The 19,338-nt window shown below is 39.8% G+C and overlaps 1 protein-coding gene across 12 annotated transcripts in view; it reads right to left on the bottom strand.

Moving 5' to 3' along the window:
* The window catches only part of MROH8 (maestro heat like repeat family member 8), a 90,366-nt gene that overhangs the window by 26,387 nt on the left and 44,641 nt on the right, over window positions 1-19,338 (bottom strand). For 11 of the 12 annotated variants that reach the window (XR_007515464.1, XM_049870034.1, XM_049870032.1 and 8 more), the window contains 3 exons: window positions 11,529-11,664; window positions 9,890-10,008; window positions 3,284-3,436 (listed from right to left, as the gene is read on the bottom strand). Coding sequence is in view for 11 of the 12 variants with exons in the window: in XM_049870034.1 (XP_049725991.1) it covers window positions 3,284-3,436; window positions 9,890-10,008; window positions 11,529-11,664 (408 nt within the window). In the remaining variant the exon portion in view is untranslated. The remainder of the gene's footprint in view (window positions 1-3,283; window positions 3,437-9,889; window positions 10,009-11,528; window positions 11,665-19,338) is intronic. The other variant, XM_049870035.1, reaches the window with a different exon arrangement.

Below are 19,338 nucleotides of genomic sequence, written 5' to 3'. Positions count from 1 at the left end.
AGTTTATCTGTATGCATGCATATGTATATAAAAGGGTTGGATGTATATACAAAGAGGTAAATAGTGTCTTTGAGTGATAAGATACTTGATTTTTTTTTTTTGCTCACATTTTAAAAAAATTTCCTCAATGATTATTATTGATTTTACAGTAATACAAACTAATAAAACTGTTGCAAGAACTTGGAGTCCACCCTTGACTCTGAGAATGGCAGAGCAGCCCTTACCTGCCCTCCTCTTAGTGATGTCTATCATGCTCAGGTAAAATCAACAGGGGTCATTTCTCTGCTTGAACTATTCCTCCCACTCATAGACTTATGTCTTCAGCTCTCGGTAGAAACAGAGGGTCCTCAGAGAGGTGAAAAGAAGCAGTGTGGAGATCAAATAAGAGGGGCAGCCTAAAGTCTGACTGTGGGTATACTGCATGTGGACTGGGAGGAACTCTGGGTTATAACCATGCAATTGTAGCACCGTCTGGGCTCCATGTGTCCGTCCAACTGCCTATCGGAAGATTTTCTTTTTGGTATTAAGTGTGCTTTCCTGCTTTTTCAAGCATAAAGGGAATAGTTAAATGGTTATGAAAGTTTATTTATAAAACGCTTTCCAATATTAAGCATGTAAGCCCTTACCTTAACATCACCATGTATCTTTCCTTGTAGCCTCCTATGGTTTTTTTAGTCATGGGATGGATTGCATGCTTTTATACAGTCCTAATCAGCGTGTATACAATTTGTCGCTTTCATTTTTCTCTTAACCTTATTTTGTATATTCACTTTCCGTGTGCTCAAGTAGCCTTTATATTTATAACTTTCAATGGTTACACTTTTCCCCATAACTCACCACTGGCATAGTGTGAGGGAGACTGGTTTAGCAGAAAGAACACTAGGAAGATAATTACGATATGTGAGTTCTCTTTATGTGAGCCCGGCTCTGTCACCAACTACTGCTGTGGCACTGGAGAAGTCCTTTAACTTCTCTGGGCCCCAGTTTTTCTCATCTATGAAACAAAAAATGTACACTAGATTTCAATGTCTTTCTTAAAATTACATGAAGTACAGTTGCAAAAAATTCTTTGTGCATATAACCATTCATTTAAAAAAAATTATTTCCTGAAATTAAGTTAATGAATTCTAAGGCATGGGGTTTCTATGGTAAAGGGTAGGAAAAGTTCAAAGTTCTTGACTATAAACTGCCAAAAGAATTAGATCAATTTACATTGCTTAGAATATTCTTGATCATAAAAATAAATTGTTCTGTGGGAAACTCCATCTTGATGTTAATGTAAACTTTTCATAAAAATAATTTTTAATGGCTACAAGTATCACATCATATGGATAATTTACTTAGCTATATCAGGTTGTTGGACATTTGAGTTGTTTCCAGTTTTTCATATCATAAGTAATACTGCTATGTATTTGTATATACATCTTTTCTACATTCCTGATTATTCCCTTAGAACAGACTCCTAGAAGTGAAATCTAGGAAGCATGCAGATGACTAATCGTTAAAAGATCTACTGAATTGCTTTTCAGAAAAGTGGTACTGATTTATGTTTCCATCCAGTAAACAGGAAAATGTGAAAACAGCTTCACTAGTAATCGGGAAATGCAAATTTAAACAACAGTAAGATACTATTTTTCACCTATAAAATTGGCAAAACTTTCAAATTTTGATACTATTAAGAGTTCAGGAAGTAGTAGAGAAATGAATACTCCTGTACACTGCTCGGAAACCCTGGTGGTGGTGTAGTGGTATAGTGCTATGGCTGCTAACGAAAAGGTCGGCAGTTCAAATCCACCAGGTGCTCCTTGGAAACTCTGTGGGGCAGTTCTAATCTATCCTATAGGGTCACTGAGTTAGAATCAGCTTGACGAGTTGATGGCAACGGGTTTGGTTTTTTTTGGTATACACTGCTGGTGGGAGTGGCTACAGTTACTTCGGAGGTAACTGATAATATGGCAGTGTCTAGTGACATACCAAGGTGAGTGTGTGTGTGGGGGGAGTAAGGGGAAATGGAGTGATCCACTCTGGGTGCAGGTAATAAAGAGATTCAGTGTTTCTAAAGAATTTAAAAACAATAATAAAGCCAACTAAAAGTCGATCTGCTTTTTATAACAATCACGTGCCATTGTTTCTAAACAATGTCAGTGATAACATACTTCCCCCTACCAGCGTGGAAGTCTCCCACCCTAAACTCCCTAGGTATGCCACTAGCTGTATCTATTAAAATTTTAAATGTATGTGTCCTAGGATCCAGCAACTCCCCTTCTCATTATCTACTTTAGAGAAATATTCTATTTGCATCCAAGGAGACAGGAACAAAAATGTTTACTATAGAGCTGTTTCTAACAGCAATAAACCAAAAACAGCCAAAGTACTTCACCAACAATGCTTGGGTACTATGGCAGGACACTGCTGGTTCCGTACCCCACAGCCTCTTCTGCCCCCACCCTTTATCCTTGCTGGAAGAACTCCAATTTTGTTTGGGTGTTCTCTGAAGCACTTAGGGACCCAGTGGTATTTCAAGGCTTTTTCCTCCTTATTCCCCAAGTAGGTCTGCTCTCCAGAGACAAGTACCTTGTTCCCTTTCAGCGCTTTAGTGTCTCTCCATACTTCTAAACAACATGTTGCTATTTCTTGATGTATCACTTTTAGATACATTTAGATAAATTCCCTTGATTTTAAGCTTACTAAATCTGCCTCCCTGTAGAATCACTTAAGGCTTGATTTTTTTTTTTTTTTAATTTGACATTTCAGAGAAGGACAGAAGGCTTGGCAAAGTACAGGGTCAGCAGAAAAGAGAAAGACCTTCAATGAGGTGGGCTGACACAGTGGCTGCAACAATGAGCTCAAGCATGACAATGACTGTAAGGATGGCGCAGGACGGGCAGTGTTTCATTCTGTTGTGCACAGGGTCACTATAGGTCGGAACCGACTCAACGGCAACTAACAACAACATTTTTAATTCATCTAAATGAAAATCTAAATTGAAGGTATCATTTTCATATGTGTTAATTATCTCTCCTCAGAAAAACTACCTCTTCTGGAAAATATGGACCACACCTAAGATTTTTAAAATCTCCTCCCCTCGGTGCTTACACAGTGGTGATGCAGTATACGCTTGCTGAATGGATAAATGTAAACAAATGGCCTAAGGCTTTGACCTTGGCCCCTTCAATAGTTGTTCCCAGCTGAACAGGAGAACCAGAACAGACCTCTTCAGCTGCAGGAGTGGAGAGGACTTGCTGGTAATTCAAACCCTGGAAATGGCCACTGAGCTTTTTACCTTCTCAAAGCGGGACTCTGCATTTTTCACCAGTGTTATCAGCAATTCTCCCGCTGATTGCTGAGTGCAGGGATGTCTCACGTTTTTCAGGCCATCCAATGTAGTCATTACAAACTGGAAGAGCTCATTTGAATCGAGAAAAACTTCGAAGACCTGAAATTATTTAGGGATAATGAACTTCTAAGAACTAAGGTATGACAGAAAGAGCCAAGCACAAGGAGTAGCTTCTAAGTTAACAGAAAAGTACACAAAGATGTACAAGGCTGTTACTTTCAGCCTTGTTTACCAAAGTGAAAAACTGGAAGCAACCCAAATGTCCACTGATAGGGTCTGTACATGGCCTTTTATGGCTCAGACTTTCAGAAAGATGCTTTATTACTCAAAGTCACACTTTTAAAGGAATGAGACTAAAGGAAGGCTCTAATGTTATATAGCTGAGAGGTTCCCAGGAATAGTAAAATACCTCGTGTGGAGTCAACGCTACATTAAAAGAATGTGCTACCCAATGACAGGGCTGCAAGATAGATAAAACAAACCTTAAAAGAACTGAAAAGTGAGATAGACACCTCCACAATTATAGTAGGAGACTTCAACACACCACTTTCGGAGAAGGACAGGACTTCCAGTAAGAAGCTCAATAGAGACACGGAAGACCTAATTGCTACAATCAACCAACTTGACCTCATAGACTTATACAGAACATTCCACCCAACAGCTGCAAAGTATACTTTTTTTTCTAGCACACATGGAACATTCTCTAGAATAGACCACATATTAGGTCATAAAACAAACCTTTGCAGAATCCAAAACATCGAAATATTACAAAGCATCTTCTCAGACCACAAGGCCATAACAGTTGAAATAAATAACAGAAAAATTAGGGAAAAGAAATCAAATACTTGGAAACTGAACAACCATGCGGAAAAAAGACTGGGTTATAGAATACATTAAGGAGGGAATAAAGAAATTCATAGAATGCAACGAGAACGAAAACACTTCCTATCAAAACCTCTGGGACACAGCAAAAGCAGTGCTCAGAGGTCAATTTATATCGATAAATGCACACATACATAAAGAAGAAAGAGCCAAAATCAGAGAACTGTCCCTACAACTTGAACAAATAGAAAGTGAGCAAAAAAAGAATCCATCAGGCACCAGAAGAAAACAAATAATAAAAATTAGAGCTGAACTAAATGAATTAGAGAACAGAAAAACAATTGAAAGAATTAACAAAGCCAAAAGCTGGTTCTTTGAAAAAATTAATAAAATTGATAAACCACTGGCCAGACTGACTAAAGAAATACATGGAAGGAAACAAATCACCCGAATAAGAAACGAGATGGGCCACATCACAACAGGCGCAACTGAAATTAAAAGAATCATATCAGATTATTACAAAAAATTGTACTCTAACAAATTTGCAAACCTAGAAGAAATGGATGAATTCCTAGAAAAGCACTACCTACCTAAACTAACACAATCAGAAGTAGAACAACTAAATAGACCCATAACAAAAAAAGAGATTGAAAAGGTAATCAAAAAACTCCCAACAAAAAAAAGCCCTGGCCTGGACGGCTTCACTGCAGAGTTCTACCCAACTTTCAGAGAAGAGTTAACACCACTACTACTAAAAGTATTTCAAAGCATAGAAAATGACGGAATACCACCTAACTCATTCTATGAAGCCACCATATCACTGATACCAAAACCAGGTAAAGACACCACAAAAAAAGGAAATTACAGACCTATATCCCTCATGAACATAGATGCAAAAACCCTCAACAAAATTCTAGCCAATAGAATTCAACAACATATCAAAAAAATAATCCACCATGACCAAGTGGGATTTATACCAGGTATAAAAGGCTGGTTTAATATTAGAAAAACCATTAATGTAATCCACCATATAAATAAAACAAAAGACAAAAACCACACGATCTTATCAATTGATGCTGAAAAGGCATTTGACAAAGAACAACATCCATTTATGATAAAAACTCTCACCAAAATAGGAATTGAAGGAAAATTCCTCAACATAATAAAGGGCATATATACAAAGCCAACAGCCAACATCACCCTAAATGGTGAGAGCCTGAAAGCATTTCCCTTGAGAACAGGAACCAGACAAGGATGCCCTTTATCACCACTCTTATTCAACATTGTGCTAGAGGTCCTAGCCAGAGCAATTAGGCTAGACAAAGAAATAAAGGGCATCCGGATTGGCAAGGAGGAAGTAAAATTATCTCTATTTGCAGGTGACATGATCTTATACACAGAATACCCTAAGGAATCTTCCAGAAAACTACTGAAACTAATAGACGAATTTGGCAGAGTCTCAGGTTATAAGATAAACATACAAAAATCACTTGGATTCCTCTACATCAACAAAAAGAACATCGAAGAGGAAATCACCAAATCAATACCATTCACAGTAGCCCCCAAGAAGAAAAATACTTAGGAATAAATCTTACCAAAGATGTAAAAGATCTATACAAAGAAAACTACAAAGTACTAGTGCAAGAAACTAAAAAGGAGCTACGTAAGTGGAAAAACGTACCTTGCTCATGGATACAAAGACTTAACATAGTAAAAATGTCTATTCTACCAAAAGCCATGTATACATACAATGCACTTCTGATCCAAATTCCAATGACATTTTTTAATGTGATGGAGAAACAAATCACCAACTTCATATGGAAGGGAAAGAAGCCCAGATAAGTAAAGCATTACTGAAAGGGAAGAACAAAGTGGGAGGCCTCACTCTACCTGATTTTAGAACCTATTATACAGCCACAGTAGTCAAAACAGCCTGGTACTGGTACAACAACAGGCACATAGACCAATGGAACAGAATTGAGAATCCAGATATAAACCCATCCACATATGAGCAGCTGATATTTGACAAAGGCCCAGTGTCAGTTAATTGGGGCAAAGATAGTCTTTTTAACAAATGGTGCTGGCATTAACTGGGTATCCATTTGCAAAAAAATGAAACAGGACCCATACCTCACACCATGAACAAAAACTAACTCCAAATGGATCAAACACCTAAACATAAAGACTAAAACGATAAAGATCATGGAAGAAAAAATAGGGACAACGTTAGGAGCCCTAATAGAAGGCATAAACAGAATACAAAACATTACTAAAAATGACGAAGAGAAACCAGATAACTGGGGGCTCCTAAAAATCAAACACCTATGCTCATGTAAAGACCTCACCAAAAGAGTAAAAAGACCACCTACAGATTGGGAAAAAATTTTCAGCTATGACATCTCCAACCAGCGCTTGATCTCTAAAATCTACATGATTCTGTTAAAACTCAACCACAAAAAGACAAACAACCCAATTAAAAAGTGGGCAAAGGATATGAACACGCACTTCACTAAAGAAGATATTCAGGCAGCTAACAGATACATGAGAAAATGCTCTCGATCATTAGCCATTAGAGAAATGCAAATTAAAACTACGGTGAGATTCCATCTCACTCCAACAAGGCTGGCATTAATCCAAAAAACACAAAATAATAAATGTTGGAGAGGCCGCAGAGAGATTGGAACTCTTATACACTGCTGGTGGAAATGTAAAATGGTACAACCACTTTGGGAATTTTATCTGGCGTTTTCTTAAAAAGTTAGAAATAGAACTACCATACGACCCAGAAATCCCACTCCTCGGAATATACCCTAGAGAAATAGGAGCCTTTACTCGAACAGATATGTGCACACCCATGTTTATTGCAGCTCTGTTTACAATAGGAAAAAGCTGGAAGCAATCAAGGTGCCCATCGACAGATGAAAGGTTAAATTATGGTATATTCACACAATGGAATACTACGTACGCACTGATAAAGAACAGTGACAAATCTGTGAAACATTTCATAACATGGAGGAACCTGGAAGGCATTATGTTGAGTGAAATTAGTCAAGAGGCAAAAGGACAAATACTGTATAAGACCACTATTATAAGATCTTGAGAAACAGTATAAACTAAGAAGAACACATACTTTTGTGGTTAGGAGATGGGGGAGGCAGGGAGGGTGGGAGAGGGTTATTTACGGATTAGTTAGTAGATAAGAACTACTTCAGGTGAAGGGAAGGATAATACTCAATACATGGAAGGTCAGCTCAACTGGACTGGACCAAAAGCAAAGAAGTTTCCAGGATAAACTGAATGCTTCAAAGGTCAGTGGAGCAAGGGCAGGGGTTTGGGGACTACGGCTTAAGGGGACTTCTAAGTCAATTGGCAAAATAATTCTATTATGAAAACATTCTGCATCCCACTTTGAAATGTGACGTCTGGGGTCTTAAACGCTAACAAGCGGCCATCTAAGATTCACCAATTGGTCTCAACCCACCTGGATCAAAGGAGAATGAAGAACACCAAGGTCACACGATAACTATGAGCCCAAGAGACAGAAAGGGCCACATGAACCAGAGACTTACATCATCCTGAGACCAGAAGAACTAGATGGTGCCCGGCCACAACCGATGACTGCCCTGACAGGGAGCGCAACAGAGAACCCCTGAGGGAGCAGGAGAACAGTGGGATGCAGACCCCAAATTCTCATAAAAAGACCAGATTTAATGGTCTGACTGAGACTAGAAGAATCCTGGTGGTCATGGTCCCCAAACCTTCTGTTGGCCCAGGACAGGAACCATTCCCGAAGACAACTCATCAGACATGGAAGGGACTGGACAATGGGTTGGAAAGTGATGCTGATGAAGAGTGAGCTACTTGTGTCAGGTGGACACTTGAGACTGTGTTGGCATCTCCTGTCTGGAGGGGAGATAGGAGGGTCGAGAGGGTTAGAAACTGGCAAAATCGTCACGAAAGGAGAGACTGGAAGGAGGGAGCGGGCTGATTCATTAGGGGGAGAGTAAGTGGGAGTATGGAGTAAGGCGTATACAAGCTAATACGTGACAGACTGACTTGATTTGTAAACTTTCACTTGAAGCACAATAACAATTATTAAAAAAAAAAAGAATGTGCTAATCTGCCTTTCATTGCACTTGGCACTGTACAAGTTCTTTCATACGATTATCATCATAGGTATAATTTACTGGGCACTTACTATGTGATGGATATTAAGCAAAGCATTTTGCATACAGTATCTCATTTAACCCCCACAACAATGAGTTATACTAAGTTTTACAGATCCCCGTTGTGCTGATAAGGAAACAGAGGTACAGACAGATTAAATTACTTGATAAATTAGACCCTACATTAGTAAGATCTGTAGGTTTTGTTTTTCTCCCTAACCCCTAACATAGTGCCTGGCACCTAGTAAAAAAAAAAAAAAATAGATGCTTAATATTTGTTGGATAAAGAATAAATATATTAAGTTAAAAGTATACAGGTTATTGGATCAACTAAGCCCTCTTGCAACTCCTTTTTGTGACAAGGGTTCACATTTGCAAGAGGCTGGCTAGGGTCAGTGGGAGCAAAGCTAGTCTAGGGAAATCCAAACAGTAACGCTGGCTTCACTGGCAGGTTGACTTAAACCACTAAACTTACAAGGCAAGGTGTATAAGTCACAAACATGGTGTATCCTCTCTAAACTATAAAATGTTTAGAGAGCAAATTCTCTAGAAAATCTTGTATATTTAGTTTATAAGAAATTACCAGAACTTTTTCCAAAGTGGTTTTACCATTTTACATTCCCATGAATAAATGTCTGAGAGCTCGGGTTGCTCCTTCATCCTTGCCAACATTTGAAGCTGTCAGTCTTTTTTTTTTTTTTTAGTTTTTACTGTCCTTTAAGTGAAAGTTTACAAACCAAGTGAGTCTCTCACACAAAAACCCATATACACCTTGCTAAATACTCCCAATTTCTCTCCCCCTAATGAGACAGCCCGTTCCCTCCCTCCACTCTCTCTTTTCATGTCCATTTCGCCAGCTTCTAACCCCCTCTACCCTCTCATCTCCCCTCCAGGCAGGAGGTGCCAACATAGTCTCAAGTATCCACCTGATTCAAGAAGCTCACTCCTCACCAGCATCCCTCTCCAACCCATTGTCCAGTCCAATCCCTGTCTGAACAGTTGGCTTTGGGAATGGTTCCTGTCCTGGACAAACAGAAGGTCTGGGGGCCATGACCACTGGGGTCCTTCTAGTCTCAGTCAGACCATTAAGTCTGCTCTTTTTACGAGAGTTTGGGGTCTGCATCCCACTGGTCTCCTGCTCCCTCAGGGGTTCTCTGTTGTGTTCCCTGTCAGGGCAGTCATCGGTTGTAGCCAGGCACCATCTAGCTCTTCTGGCCTCGGGCTGATGTAGTCTCTGGTTTATGTGGCCCTTTCTGTCTCTTGGGCTCATAGTTACCTTGTGTCCTTGGTGTTCTTCACTCTCCTTTGCTCCAGGTGAGTTGAGACCAATTGGAGCATCTTAGATGGCCACTTGCTAGCGTTTAAGACCCCAGACGCCACTCTCCAAAGTGGGATGTAGAACGTTTTCTTAATAGATTTTATTATGCCAGTTGACTTAGATGTCCCCTGAAACCATGGTCCCCAAACTGCTGCCCCTGCTACGCTGGCCTTCGAAGCATTCAGTTTATTCAGGAAACTTCTTTGTGAAGCTGTCAGTCTTTACAGTTTTATCCATTCTAACTACCTGGGCAATTTTGAAGGGACAACTGTAGAACTGTTTAATATTGTAGAGCTGTAGGAGTTCCTGGCATTTTTTCATTGCTTTCCGCAAGCTTTGGTTATTTTTCTTGTCATGAGTGATATCTGAAAAGAAAATATGAACTATTAATACTTTCTGGCTTATTTTTTCTTGATTTTGCAGATTTGGTTGATCTCCAGGTTGAAGCAGACCCCAAGGTCTCACTCTTTTACACTTGAACAAAAATGTCTGGTGGAGGATATCTGTTAATCTGACGGCTGATTTATTTCCCCTGTGTTGTAGATATATATAAAAAAGGCACAAAGAAAAATAAATAAACTTTTTTTGAGAGAAGGCTTTTTGAGCAATTTGGGAGTCCAACCAAGACATGCTACCCATTTTTTCTATCGGTGAGGACTCTTGAGGGGTCTCACAAAGCTTAGGTCCTCACATAAAACTGCACAATTTTATACTGTATCTCATAATCCCAACATCAGAACTCTTTATGTGTCTAGTTTTGCTGATTATTGTGTCTGCCAATACTCCCTCTTAGTGCTATTTTTCTCATGGTTTATTGTGCTCTCATATTCACTAGAAATTTATCCTTGGGAAGTCTTTGAGGTCTTGGTTGAGGAAACTGTCTCTACAACTAGAAAATGAGGTCCTTGAAGGAAAGGATCTTGTTCATCTTGTTCACTGATGCATCCCTAGAACAGTAAGTGTTCATCAATATTTGTTGAATAAATAATCAATTGTATTTCTTTAACTTTATATCTCTGTAGATATTTCTCATACTCAGACCTGCCTAGAGATGACACTGTTGCCTTGGAAAATACACAGATTCCTTTTCTTTGGGATGAATAGACCCAGGTGGGACAACTACTTGTTGGGGGTGGAGTAGACTGAGATTCAAACACTAGAGGGGATGCTGGGTTAGATATCTTCTACAGTCTCTTCTAACTGTGGGAGTCAGTGGCTTGATCACACTGGCCCTCTATTTCTCAAACTCCTCAATCTCATAGCTAAGGGCCTTGCTTGTACTGCTCCCTCTACCTAATATATTCTTCTTACCTCTTCACCTGGCTAATTGCTCATCTTTCTTCAGATTATCTTCAGAGCAGGCTTTGCTGAACTCCACAAATAAATGATTCTCTCTCTTGGCCCCTGAATTTTTTCTTCATAGCGGTTATCTTTGTTTATAATAACATAGCTGTTTGTTGATTCTTTGATTGTCCGACACCCCCACTAGACAGTAACATAAGTATTGGGACCACTTGTGTTGTACTTACTGCTGGATCCCAAGTAAGTACTCAATAACCATTTATGGGATAAATAAATAAATGAACACTTAAATGATGGCAAGAAGGTTTCCTACTTCTGACCAAACTAATCACTCTAGTTTGGTCACAGGGCTGTGTGTTTAGTTACTCAAATGTTATGGTATGCAGATGGCGCTGATGGGTCTCATATTGTGTGATGGCTCTAATTATTGCGCCAGTGTTGCTTCCTCATGTACCCTTTCTCTTTATGAACTACAGTTCTTAAAGTCTTTCTAGAACATGGGAAGTTAGGGCACAAAGATGGCTGGTGCTTGTGTTGTGTAGAGAACATATTCAGGGCCTCACTGCCTTCAGCAGTGCCTTACATTTCAACTTCAGGGTGATATGCAGTAGGTGGTGCATGCCCTCTGCAGCCTCCTCGGCCACCTCTTTCAGTGGGTCTGCACACAGCAAGGCCATGAGGGCCACCAGATGTCCAAGTCTCTGGAACCGAATTGGAAGCTAATTAGGAAGGAAAAAGAAATATGCTATCAGAATACAAGTATATTTAGAATTTAGTGCCTTAGATTAGATTTTTTCGCAAAGTTAGTCCACTTCTACTCCAAACTCAAGTGAAGGGCAAGGGTCACATTCAGCCCATGGATCTCTTTAGGGTTAACATTTAACATGTGTAGATACAGTATAGTTAGCAGGAGGTATTGTTGCTGTTGTTAGGTGTTGTCAAGTTGATTTTTGACTCATAGCAACCCCATGCAACAGAGTAGAACTGCCCCATAGGGTTTTTAAATAGAGCAAATTCTAACATAAGTATACAATCTGAAAACTAAAAAATTTTGTGCATAAAGATGTTTATAATAGCATGTTTTTAAAGATCACATAATGGAAATAATTGCCCAGTAATAGAAAGAGAACAGCAAAAGAAGTCTACAGCTACCAGAAAGAGAAAATAATAAAGATTAGAGCAGAAATAAATGAAATAGAGAATAGAAAAACAGAATCAACAAAACCGAAAGATGGTTCTTTGAAAGCATCAACAAAATTGACAAACCATTGGCCAAATTGACAAAAGAAAAACAGGAGAGGACACAAATAACCAAAATAAAAAATGAAATGAGGGACATTACAACAGATCCAACTAAAATAAAAAGTGTCATAACAGAGTACTATGAAAAACTATGGTGTTGTTGTTAGATGCCGTTGAGTCGGTTTTGACGTATAGCGACCCTATGCACAACAGAACGAAACACTGCCCAGTCCTGCATCATCCTCACAATCATTGTTATGCTTGAGCTCATCGTTGCAGCCACTGTTGAGGGTCTTCCTCTTTTCCTCTGACCTTGTTGAGGTCACCTCTTTTGGTAAGGGTCTTCCTCTTTTCCACTGATCTTGTACTTTGCCAAGCATGATGTCCTTCTCCAGGGACTGATCCCTCCTGACAACATGTCCAAAGTATGTAAGATGCAGTCTTGCCATCCTCGCTTCTAAGGAGCATTTTCGTCGTACTTCTTCCAAGACAGAATTGTTTGTTCTTTGGCAGTCCATGGTATATTCAATATTCTTTGCCAACACCAAAATTCGAAGGTGTCAATTCTTCTTTAGTCTTCCATATTCATTGTCCAGCTTGCACATACATATGATGCAATTGAAAATACCATGGCTTAGGTCAGGCGAACATTAGTCTTCAAGGTGACATCTTTACTTTTAAACACTTTAAAGAGGTTCTTTGCAGCAGATTTGCCCGCTGCAATGTGTCATTTGATTTCTTGACTACTGCTTCCATGGGTGTTGATTGTGGATCCAAGTAAAACGAAATCCTTGACAATTTCAATCTTTTCTCCATTTATCATGATGTTGCTTATTGGTCCAGTTGTGAGGATAATTGTTTTATGTTGAGGTGCAATCCATACTGAAGGCTGTGGTCTTTGATCTTCATCAGTTAGTGCTTCAAGTCCTTTTCATTTTCAGCAAGCAAGGTTGTGTCATCTGCATAACGCAGGTTGTTAATGGGTTATCCTCCAATCCTGATGCCCCGTTCTTCTTCGTATAGTCCAGCTCTTCGGATTATTTGCTCAGCATACAGATTTAATAGGTATGGTGAAAGGATACAACCCTGACGCACACCTTTCCTGACTTCAAACCACTCAGCATCCACTTGTTCTGTCCAAACAACTAACTGCCTCTTCATCCATGTAGAGGTTCCTTATGAGCACAATTAAGTGTTCAGGAATTCCCATTCTTCGCAATGTTATCCATAATTTGTTATGATCCACATAGCCAAATACCTTTGCATAGTCAATAAAACACAGGTAAACATCCTTCTGGTATTCTCTGCTTTCAGCCAGGATCCATCTAACATCAGCAATGATATCCCCAGTTCCACATCTTCTTCTGAAACTGGCCTGAATTTCTGGCAGTTCCCTGTCAATATACTGCTGAAGCTGTTTCTGAATGATCTTCGGCAAAATTGCTTGCGTGTGATATGAATGATATTGTTCTATAACTTCCGCATTTGGTTGGATCACCTTTCTTGGGAATAGGCATAAATATGGATCTCTTCCAGTCAGTTGTCCAGGAAGCTGTCTCCCATTTTTCTTGGCATTAATGAGTGAGCACCTCCAGTGCTGCATCCGTTTGTTGAAACATCTCAGTTGATACTCCATCAGTCCCTGGAGCCTTGTTTTTCGCCAATGCCTTCAAGTGCAGCTTGGACCTCCTTCTTCAGTACCATCGGTTCCTGATTATGTGCTACCTCCTGAAATGGTTGAACGTCGACTAATTCATTTTGGTATAATGACTCTGTGTGTTCCTTCTATCTTCTTTTGATACTTCCTGCGTCATTTAATATTTTCCCCATAGAATCCTTCACTATTCCAACTCGAGGCTTGAATTTTTTCTTCAGTTCTTTCAGCTTGAGAAATGCCGAGCATGTTCTCTTTCGGTTTTCTATCTCCAGCTCTTTGCACATGTCATTATAATTCTTTACTTTGTCTTCTCGAGCTGCCCTGTGAAATTTTCTGTTCAGTTCTCTCACTTCATCATTTCTTCCTTTTGCTTTAGCTGCTCAACATTTGTGAGCAAGTTTCAGAGTCTCCTTTGACATCCACCTTGGTCTTTTCCTTCTTTCCTGTCTTTTCAATGACCTCTCGCTTTCTTCACGCATGATGTCATTCCACAACTCGTGTGGTCATTGGTCACTAGTGTTCAACGCATGAAATCTATTCTTGAGATGATCTCTAAATTCAGGTGGGATATGCTCAAGGTCGTATTTTGGCTTTTGTGGACTTGCTCTGATTTTCTTCAGTCTCAGCTTTGAACTGGCATATGAGCAATTGATGGTCTGTTCCACAGTCAGCCCCTGGCCTTGTTCTGATGATACTGAGCCTTTCCATTGTCTCTTTCCACAGATGTAGTCAATTTGATTCCTGTGTGTTCCATCTGGGAGGTCCATGTGTATAGTCGCCGTTTATGTTGATGAAAGAAGGTATTTGCAATGAAGAAGTCATTGGTCTTGCAAAATTCCCCCCGTGTGTCTTTCAGTTTGTCATACTGTGAGGGCTTACATGTTGCTGTGATGCTGGAAGCTATGCCACTGGCATTTAGATACCAGCAGGGTCACCCATGGAGGATAGGTTTCAGCTGAGCTTCCAAACTAAGACAAACTAGGAAGAAGGACCTCGCAGTCTATTTCTGAAAAGAATTATCCAGTGAAAACCTTATGAATAGCAGCAGAACAGTGTCTGATATAGTGTTGGAAGATGAGCCCCCCAGTTGGAAGGCACTCAAGAGATGACTGGGGAAGAGCTGCCTCCTCAAAGTAGAGTCGACGTTAATGATGTGGATGGAGTAAAGCTCTCGGGACCTTCATTTGCTGATGTGGCACGACTCAAAATGAGGAGAAACAGCTGCAAACATCCATTAATAATTGGAACGTGGAATGTATGAAGTATGAATCTAGGAAAATTGGAAATCGTCAAAAATGAAGTGGAACGCAAAAACATCGATATCCTAGGCATTAGTAAGCTGAATGGACTGGTATTGGCCATTTTGAATCGGACAATCATATAGTCTTCTGTGCCGGGAATGAAAACTTGAAGAGGAATGGTGTTGCATTCATTGTCAAAAAGAACATTTCAAGATCTATTCTGAAGTACAATGCTGTCAGTGATAGGATAGTATCCATACGCCTACAAGGAAGACCAGTTAATACGACTATTATTCAAATTTACACACCAACCACTAAGGCCAAAGATGAAGAAATTGAAGATTTTTACCAACTTCTGCAGTCTGAAATTGATCGAACATGCAATCAGGATGCATTGATAATTACTGGTGATTGCAATGCAAAAGTTGGAAACTAAGAAGAAGGATCAGTAGTTGGAAAATACGGCCTTGGTGACAGAAACAATGTCAGAGATCAATTGACAGAATTTGATGAAAAACTATACTCCAACAAATTTGAAAATCTAGAGAAAACGGACAAATTTCTAGAAACACACTACCTACCTAAACTAACACAAACTGTGGTCAAAAATCTGAATAGACTCATAAGAGAAGAGATTGAAAAGGTAATTTAAAAAACTCCCAACAAAAAAAGCTGTGGCCCAGATGGCTTTACTGGAGAATTCTACCAAACATTCAGAGAAAAACTTGAACCAGTACTACTTAAAGTATTTCAGGAAGAGGGCGGGGCCAAGATGCCTGACTAGGTAGAAGCTACCTCGGATTCCTCTTGCAACAAAGATTTGGAAAAACAAGTGAATCGATCACATACATGACTATCTACGAACCCTGACCATAAAACACAGATCTAAAGAGTTGACCTGAGTGACAGAGACTCAGCCAGGATAAGCAGGCTACACACTGACGCGGCTAATGAGAGAACGAGCAACCATGGGGAAGCAGCGACTGTTTTTGGAGCCTGGAGCCAGTGTCCCAGTCAGAAAACCTTGGCGCTGGGCTTTGGACTGGGTGCAGGGGAGCTGAGCATGGCATCCTGAGATGGCACAAACACGGGACGCAGCCCTAGGCCCCAGAAGTGACCTCGGGGGAAGCCCCACCAGTGCACGCAGGAAGCGCAGCAACACGGCTGACAGGAGAAGTCACCGGGAGTCAGCGACTGGTTTTGCCGCTGACAGGAGGAGAAGTCACCGGGAGGCAGCGACTGGTTTTGGAGCCTGGAGTGTGGTGTCCCAGCCGGGGAACCTTGGCACTGGGCTTTGGACTGGGAGCAGAGGAACTAACCACGGCTTCTGAGACAGCACAAGCAGAGGACTCGGGCCCAACCCTCGGGGGCAATCTCGACCCAGCCAACGCACACAGGCTACACGTCCCTCGGAAATCTCAGATAAAACAGTCATAACCAAGCAAGATAAGTAACTTTGTCTATATTCCTGGGTGCTACTCTCTCCTATCTATCTGATCCCTCCTCTCCCCTTCCCAGGTGGGTTCATTAACATTGGAATTTCCTGGGTCAGAGAGTGAAGTATTCTACGGTTTTTTTGTTTTGTTTTTTTGGGTTTTTGTCTTTTCCTAACCCATTCTCCTGGCCTGAGAGAAGCAGCTACAAAAAACCCAGGGAACAAAAATCCTTCCCTGACTTCCCAAAATTGGACTAAAAATACAGAACCAGCTCCAGCCAAGTATATGAGATACACAGTCTTGGGCTCTCATCCCTACAGGGAACAAGGTGGCTATTATAATGCAAAGGCAATTCTGATAGTGATCTGACTGTAATTGCTTTAGCGGATTGCTGGAAAGACAAGTTTCCCAGGTCTGATATCTCTACCTATTAAACAGAGCCCTCACTGACCCACCCAAACCACCTAGCCTCCTGTCATAGGGGTCTGAGGATAGTGACATCTACCAATCTGTAAAGGTACATGCATTGGGTGCCTAAGGTACAGCTGCAGAGCCCACCCACCAGAGTGCTTTAAGAATAGACACACAACTACCTCACTGGCACTTGTGGGAAGCCTGTCAGCATCCTGCCCCCCCGAAGTGTGACCCCCTGCTGCTACTAGAATCTGGTGCACACAACTATCACGACTACTCCTCTAAGTGAATAGGTGACAGTCTACCCCACAAACTTGGAGACCGAAAATCAGATTCTACTCAAGAACAGTGAATAGACTCTTAGGCTTATATATCTGGTAACAACCCAAACCAGCTGGTAATAGGACATAAGCGATTCAAAGGCTACAACAATTAAGACAGCGGAATCTAGCAGCCCATCTACGTACATTGAAAGAAAACAAAAGAAGATAAGACTCAGTGAGCAAATATAAAATAAACCATTACAATATCTTATAGATGGCTCGGAGACAGCAGCCGATATCAAACCACATAAAGAAGGAGACCATGATTGCTTCTACAACTCCCCAAAGTAAAAAATCAAAATCTTTCCCAAATGAAGATACAAGCCTGGAATTGCCACATGCAGAATATAAAAAACTAATTTTCAGAATGCTTCAAGACATCAGGGATGACCTCAAAAATGAAATAAGGCAATCTACAGACAAAGCCAAGGAACACACTGATAAAGCAGTCGAAGAAATAAAAAAGATTACTTAAGAACATAGTGGAAAAATTAATAAGCTTCAAGAATCCATAGAGAGCATTCAGAAATCCAAAAGATTAACAGTAAAATTACAGAATTAGACAACTTAATAGGAAGTCAGAGGAGCAGAACTGGAATGCAGAGTGGAGGAGTTGGAGGATAAGGCAATTGACACCAATATCGTTGAAGAAAAATCAGATAAAATAATTAAAAAAAATGAAGAAACCCAAAGAATCATGTCGGACTCTCTCAAGAAGAATAACTTGCATGTGATTGGAGTTCCAGAACAGGGAGGGATAACAGAAAATACAGGGAGAATAGTTGAAGATCTGTTGGCAGAAAACTTCCCTGACATCATGAAAGACGAAAGGATATCTATCCAAGATGCTCATCGAACCCCATATAAGATTGATTAAAAAAGAAAATCACCAAGACATATTATCATCAAACTTGCCAAAACCAAAGATAAAGAGAAAATTTTAAAAGCAGCCAGGGATAAAAGAAAGGTCTCCTACAAAGGAGAATCAATAAGAATAAGTTCAGACTACTCAGCAGAAACCATGCAGGCAAGAAGGCAATGGGATGACATATATAGAGCACTGAAGGAGAAAAACTGCCAGCCAAGGATCATATATCCAGCAAAACTCTCTCTCAAATATGAAGGTGAAATTAAAATATTTGCAGATAAACATAAGCTTACAGAACTTGCAAAAACCAAACCAAAGCAACAAGAAATACTAAAGGAAATTGTTTGGTCAGAAAATCAATAATATCAGATACCAACATAACACAAGGTCACAGAACAGAACATCCTGATATCAACTCAAATAGGGAAATCACAAAAACAAATTAAGATTAATTTTAAAAAGAAAAAAATGCTCAAAAGAGGGAATCATTGAAGTCATTATGTAAAAGATCACAATAATCAAAAAGAGGGAGTAAATACAGGAGGCACAGAACTGCCATATGGACAGGAAAAAAGGCGATATAGGATGATACAAGTTAGGTTTTTCCTTAGAAAAATAGGGGTAAATATTAAGGTAACCACAAAGAGGTCTAACAATTCCATAACTCAAAACCAAGAAAAACATAACAACTCAGCAAACATAAATTCAACTACTATGAAAATGAGGAATACACAATTTACAAAGAAAAACGTCTCAGCACAAAAAAGTAAGTGGAAAACTGAAACTGTCAACAACACACACAAAAAGGCATGAAAATGACAGCACTAAACACATACTTAGCTATAATTACGCTGAATGTAAACGGACTAAATGCACCAATAAAGAGACAGAAAGTCTCAGACAGGATAAAGAAACACGATCTGTCTATATGCTGCCTACAAGAGACACACCTTACACTTAAAGACACAAACTAAAACTCCAAGAATGGAAAAAAATATATCAAGAAAACAAAAATCAAAAAAGAGCAGGAGTAGCAATATTAATTTCTGACAAAATAGACTTTAAAGTTAAATCCAAAGGATAAAGAAGGACACTACATAATGATTAAAGGGACAATTGACCAGGAAGATACAACCATATTAAATATTTATGCACCCAATGACAGGGCAGCAAGATACATAAAACAAACTTTAACAGAAATGATAAGTGAGA

Source organism: Elephas maximus, chromosome 25 (assembly GCF_024166365.1).
Source record: "Elephas maximus indicus isolate mEleMax1 chromosome 25, mEleMax1 primary haplotype, whole genome shotgun sequence".
Taxonomy (NCBI): Eukaryota; Metazoa; Chordata; class Mammalia; order Proboscidea; family Elephantidae; genus Elephas; species Elephas maximus.
This window is presented reverse-complemented; position numbering and strand designations above follow the sequence as displayed.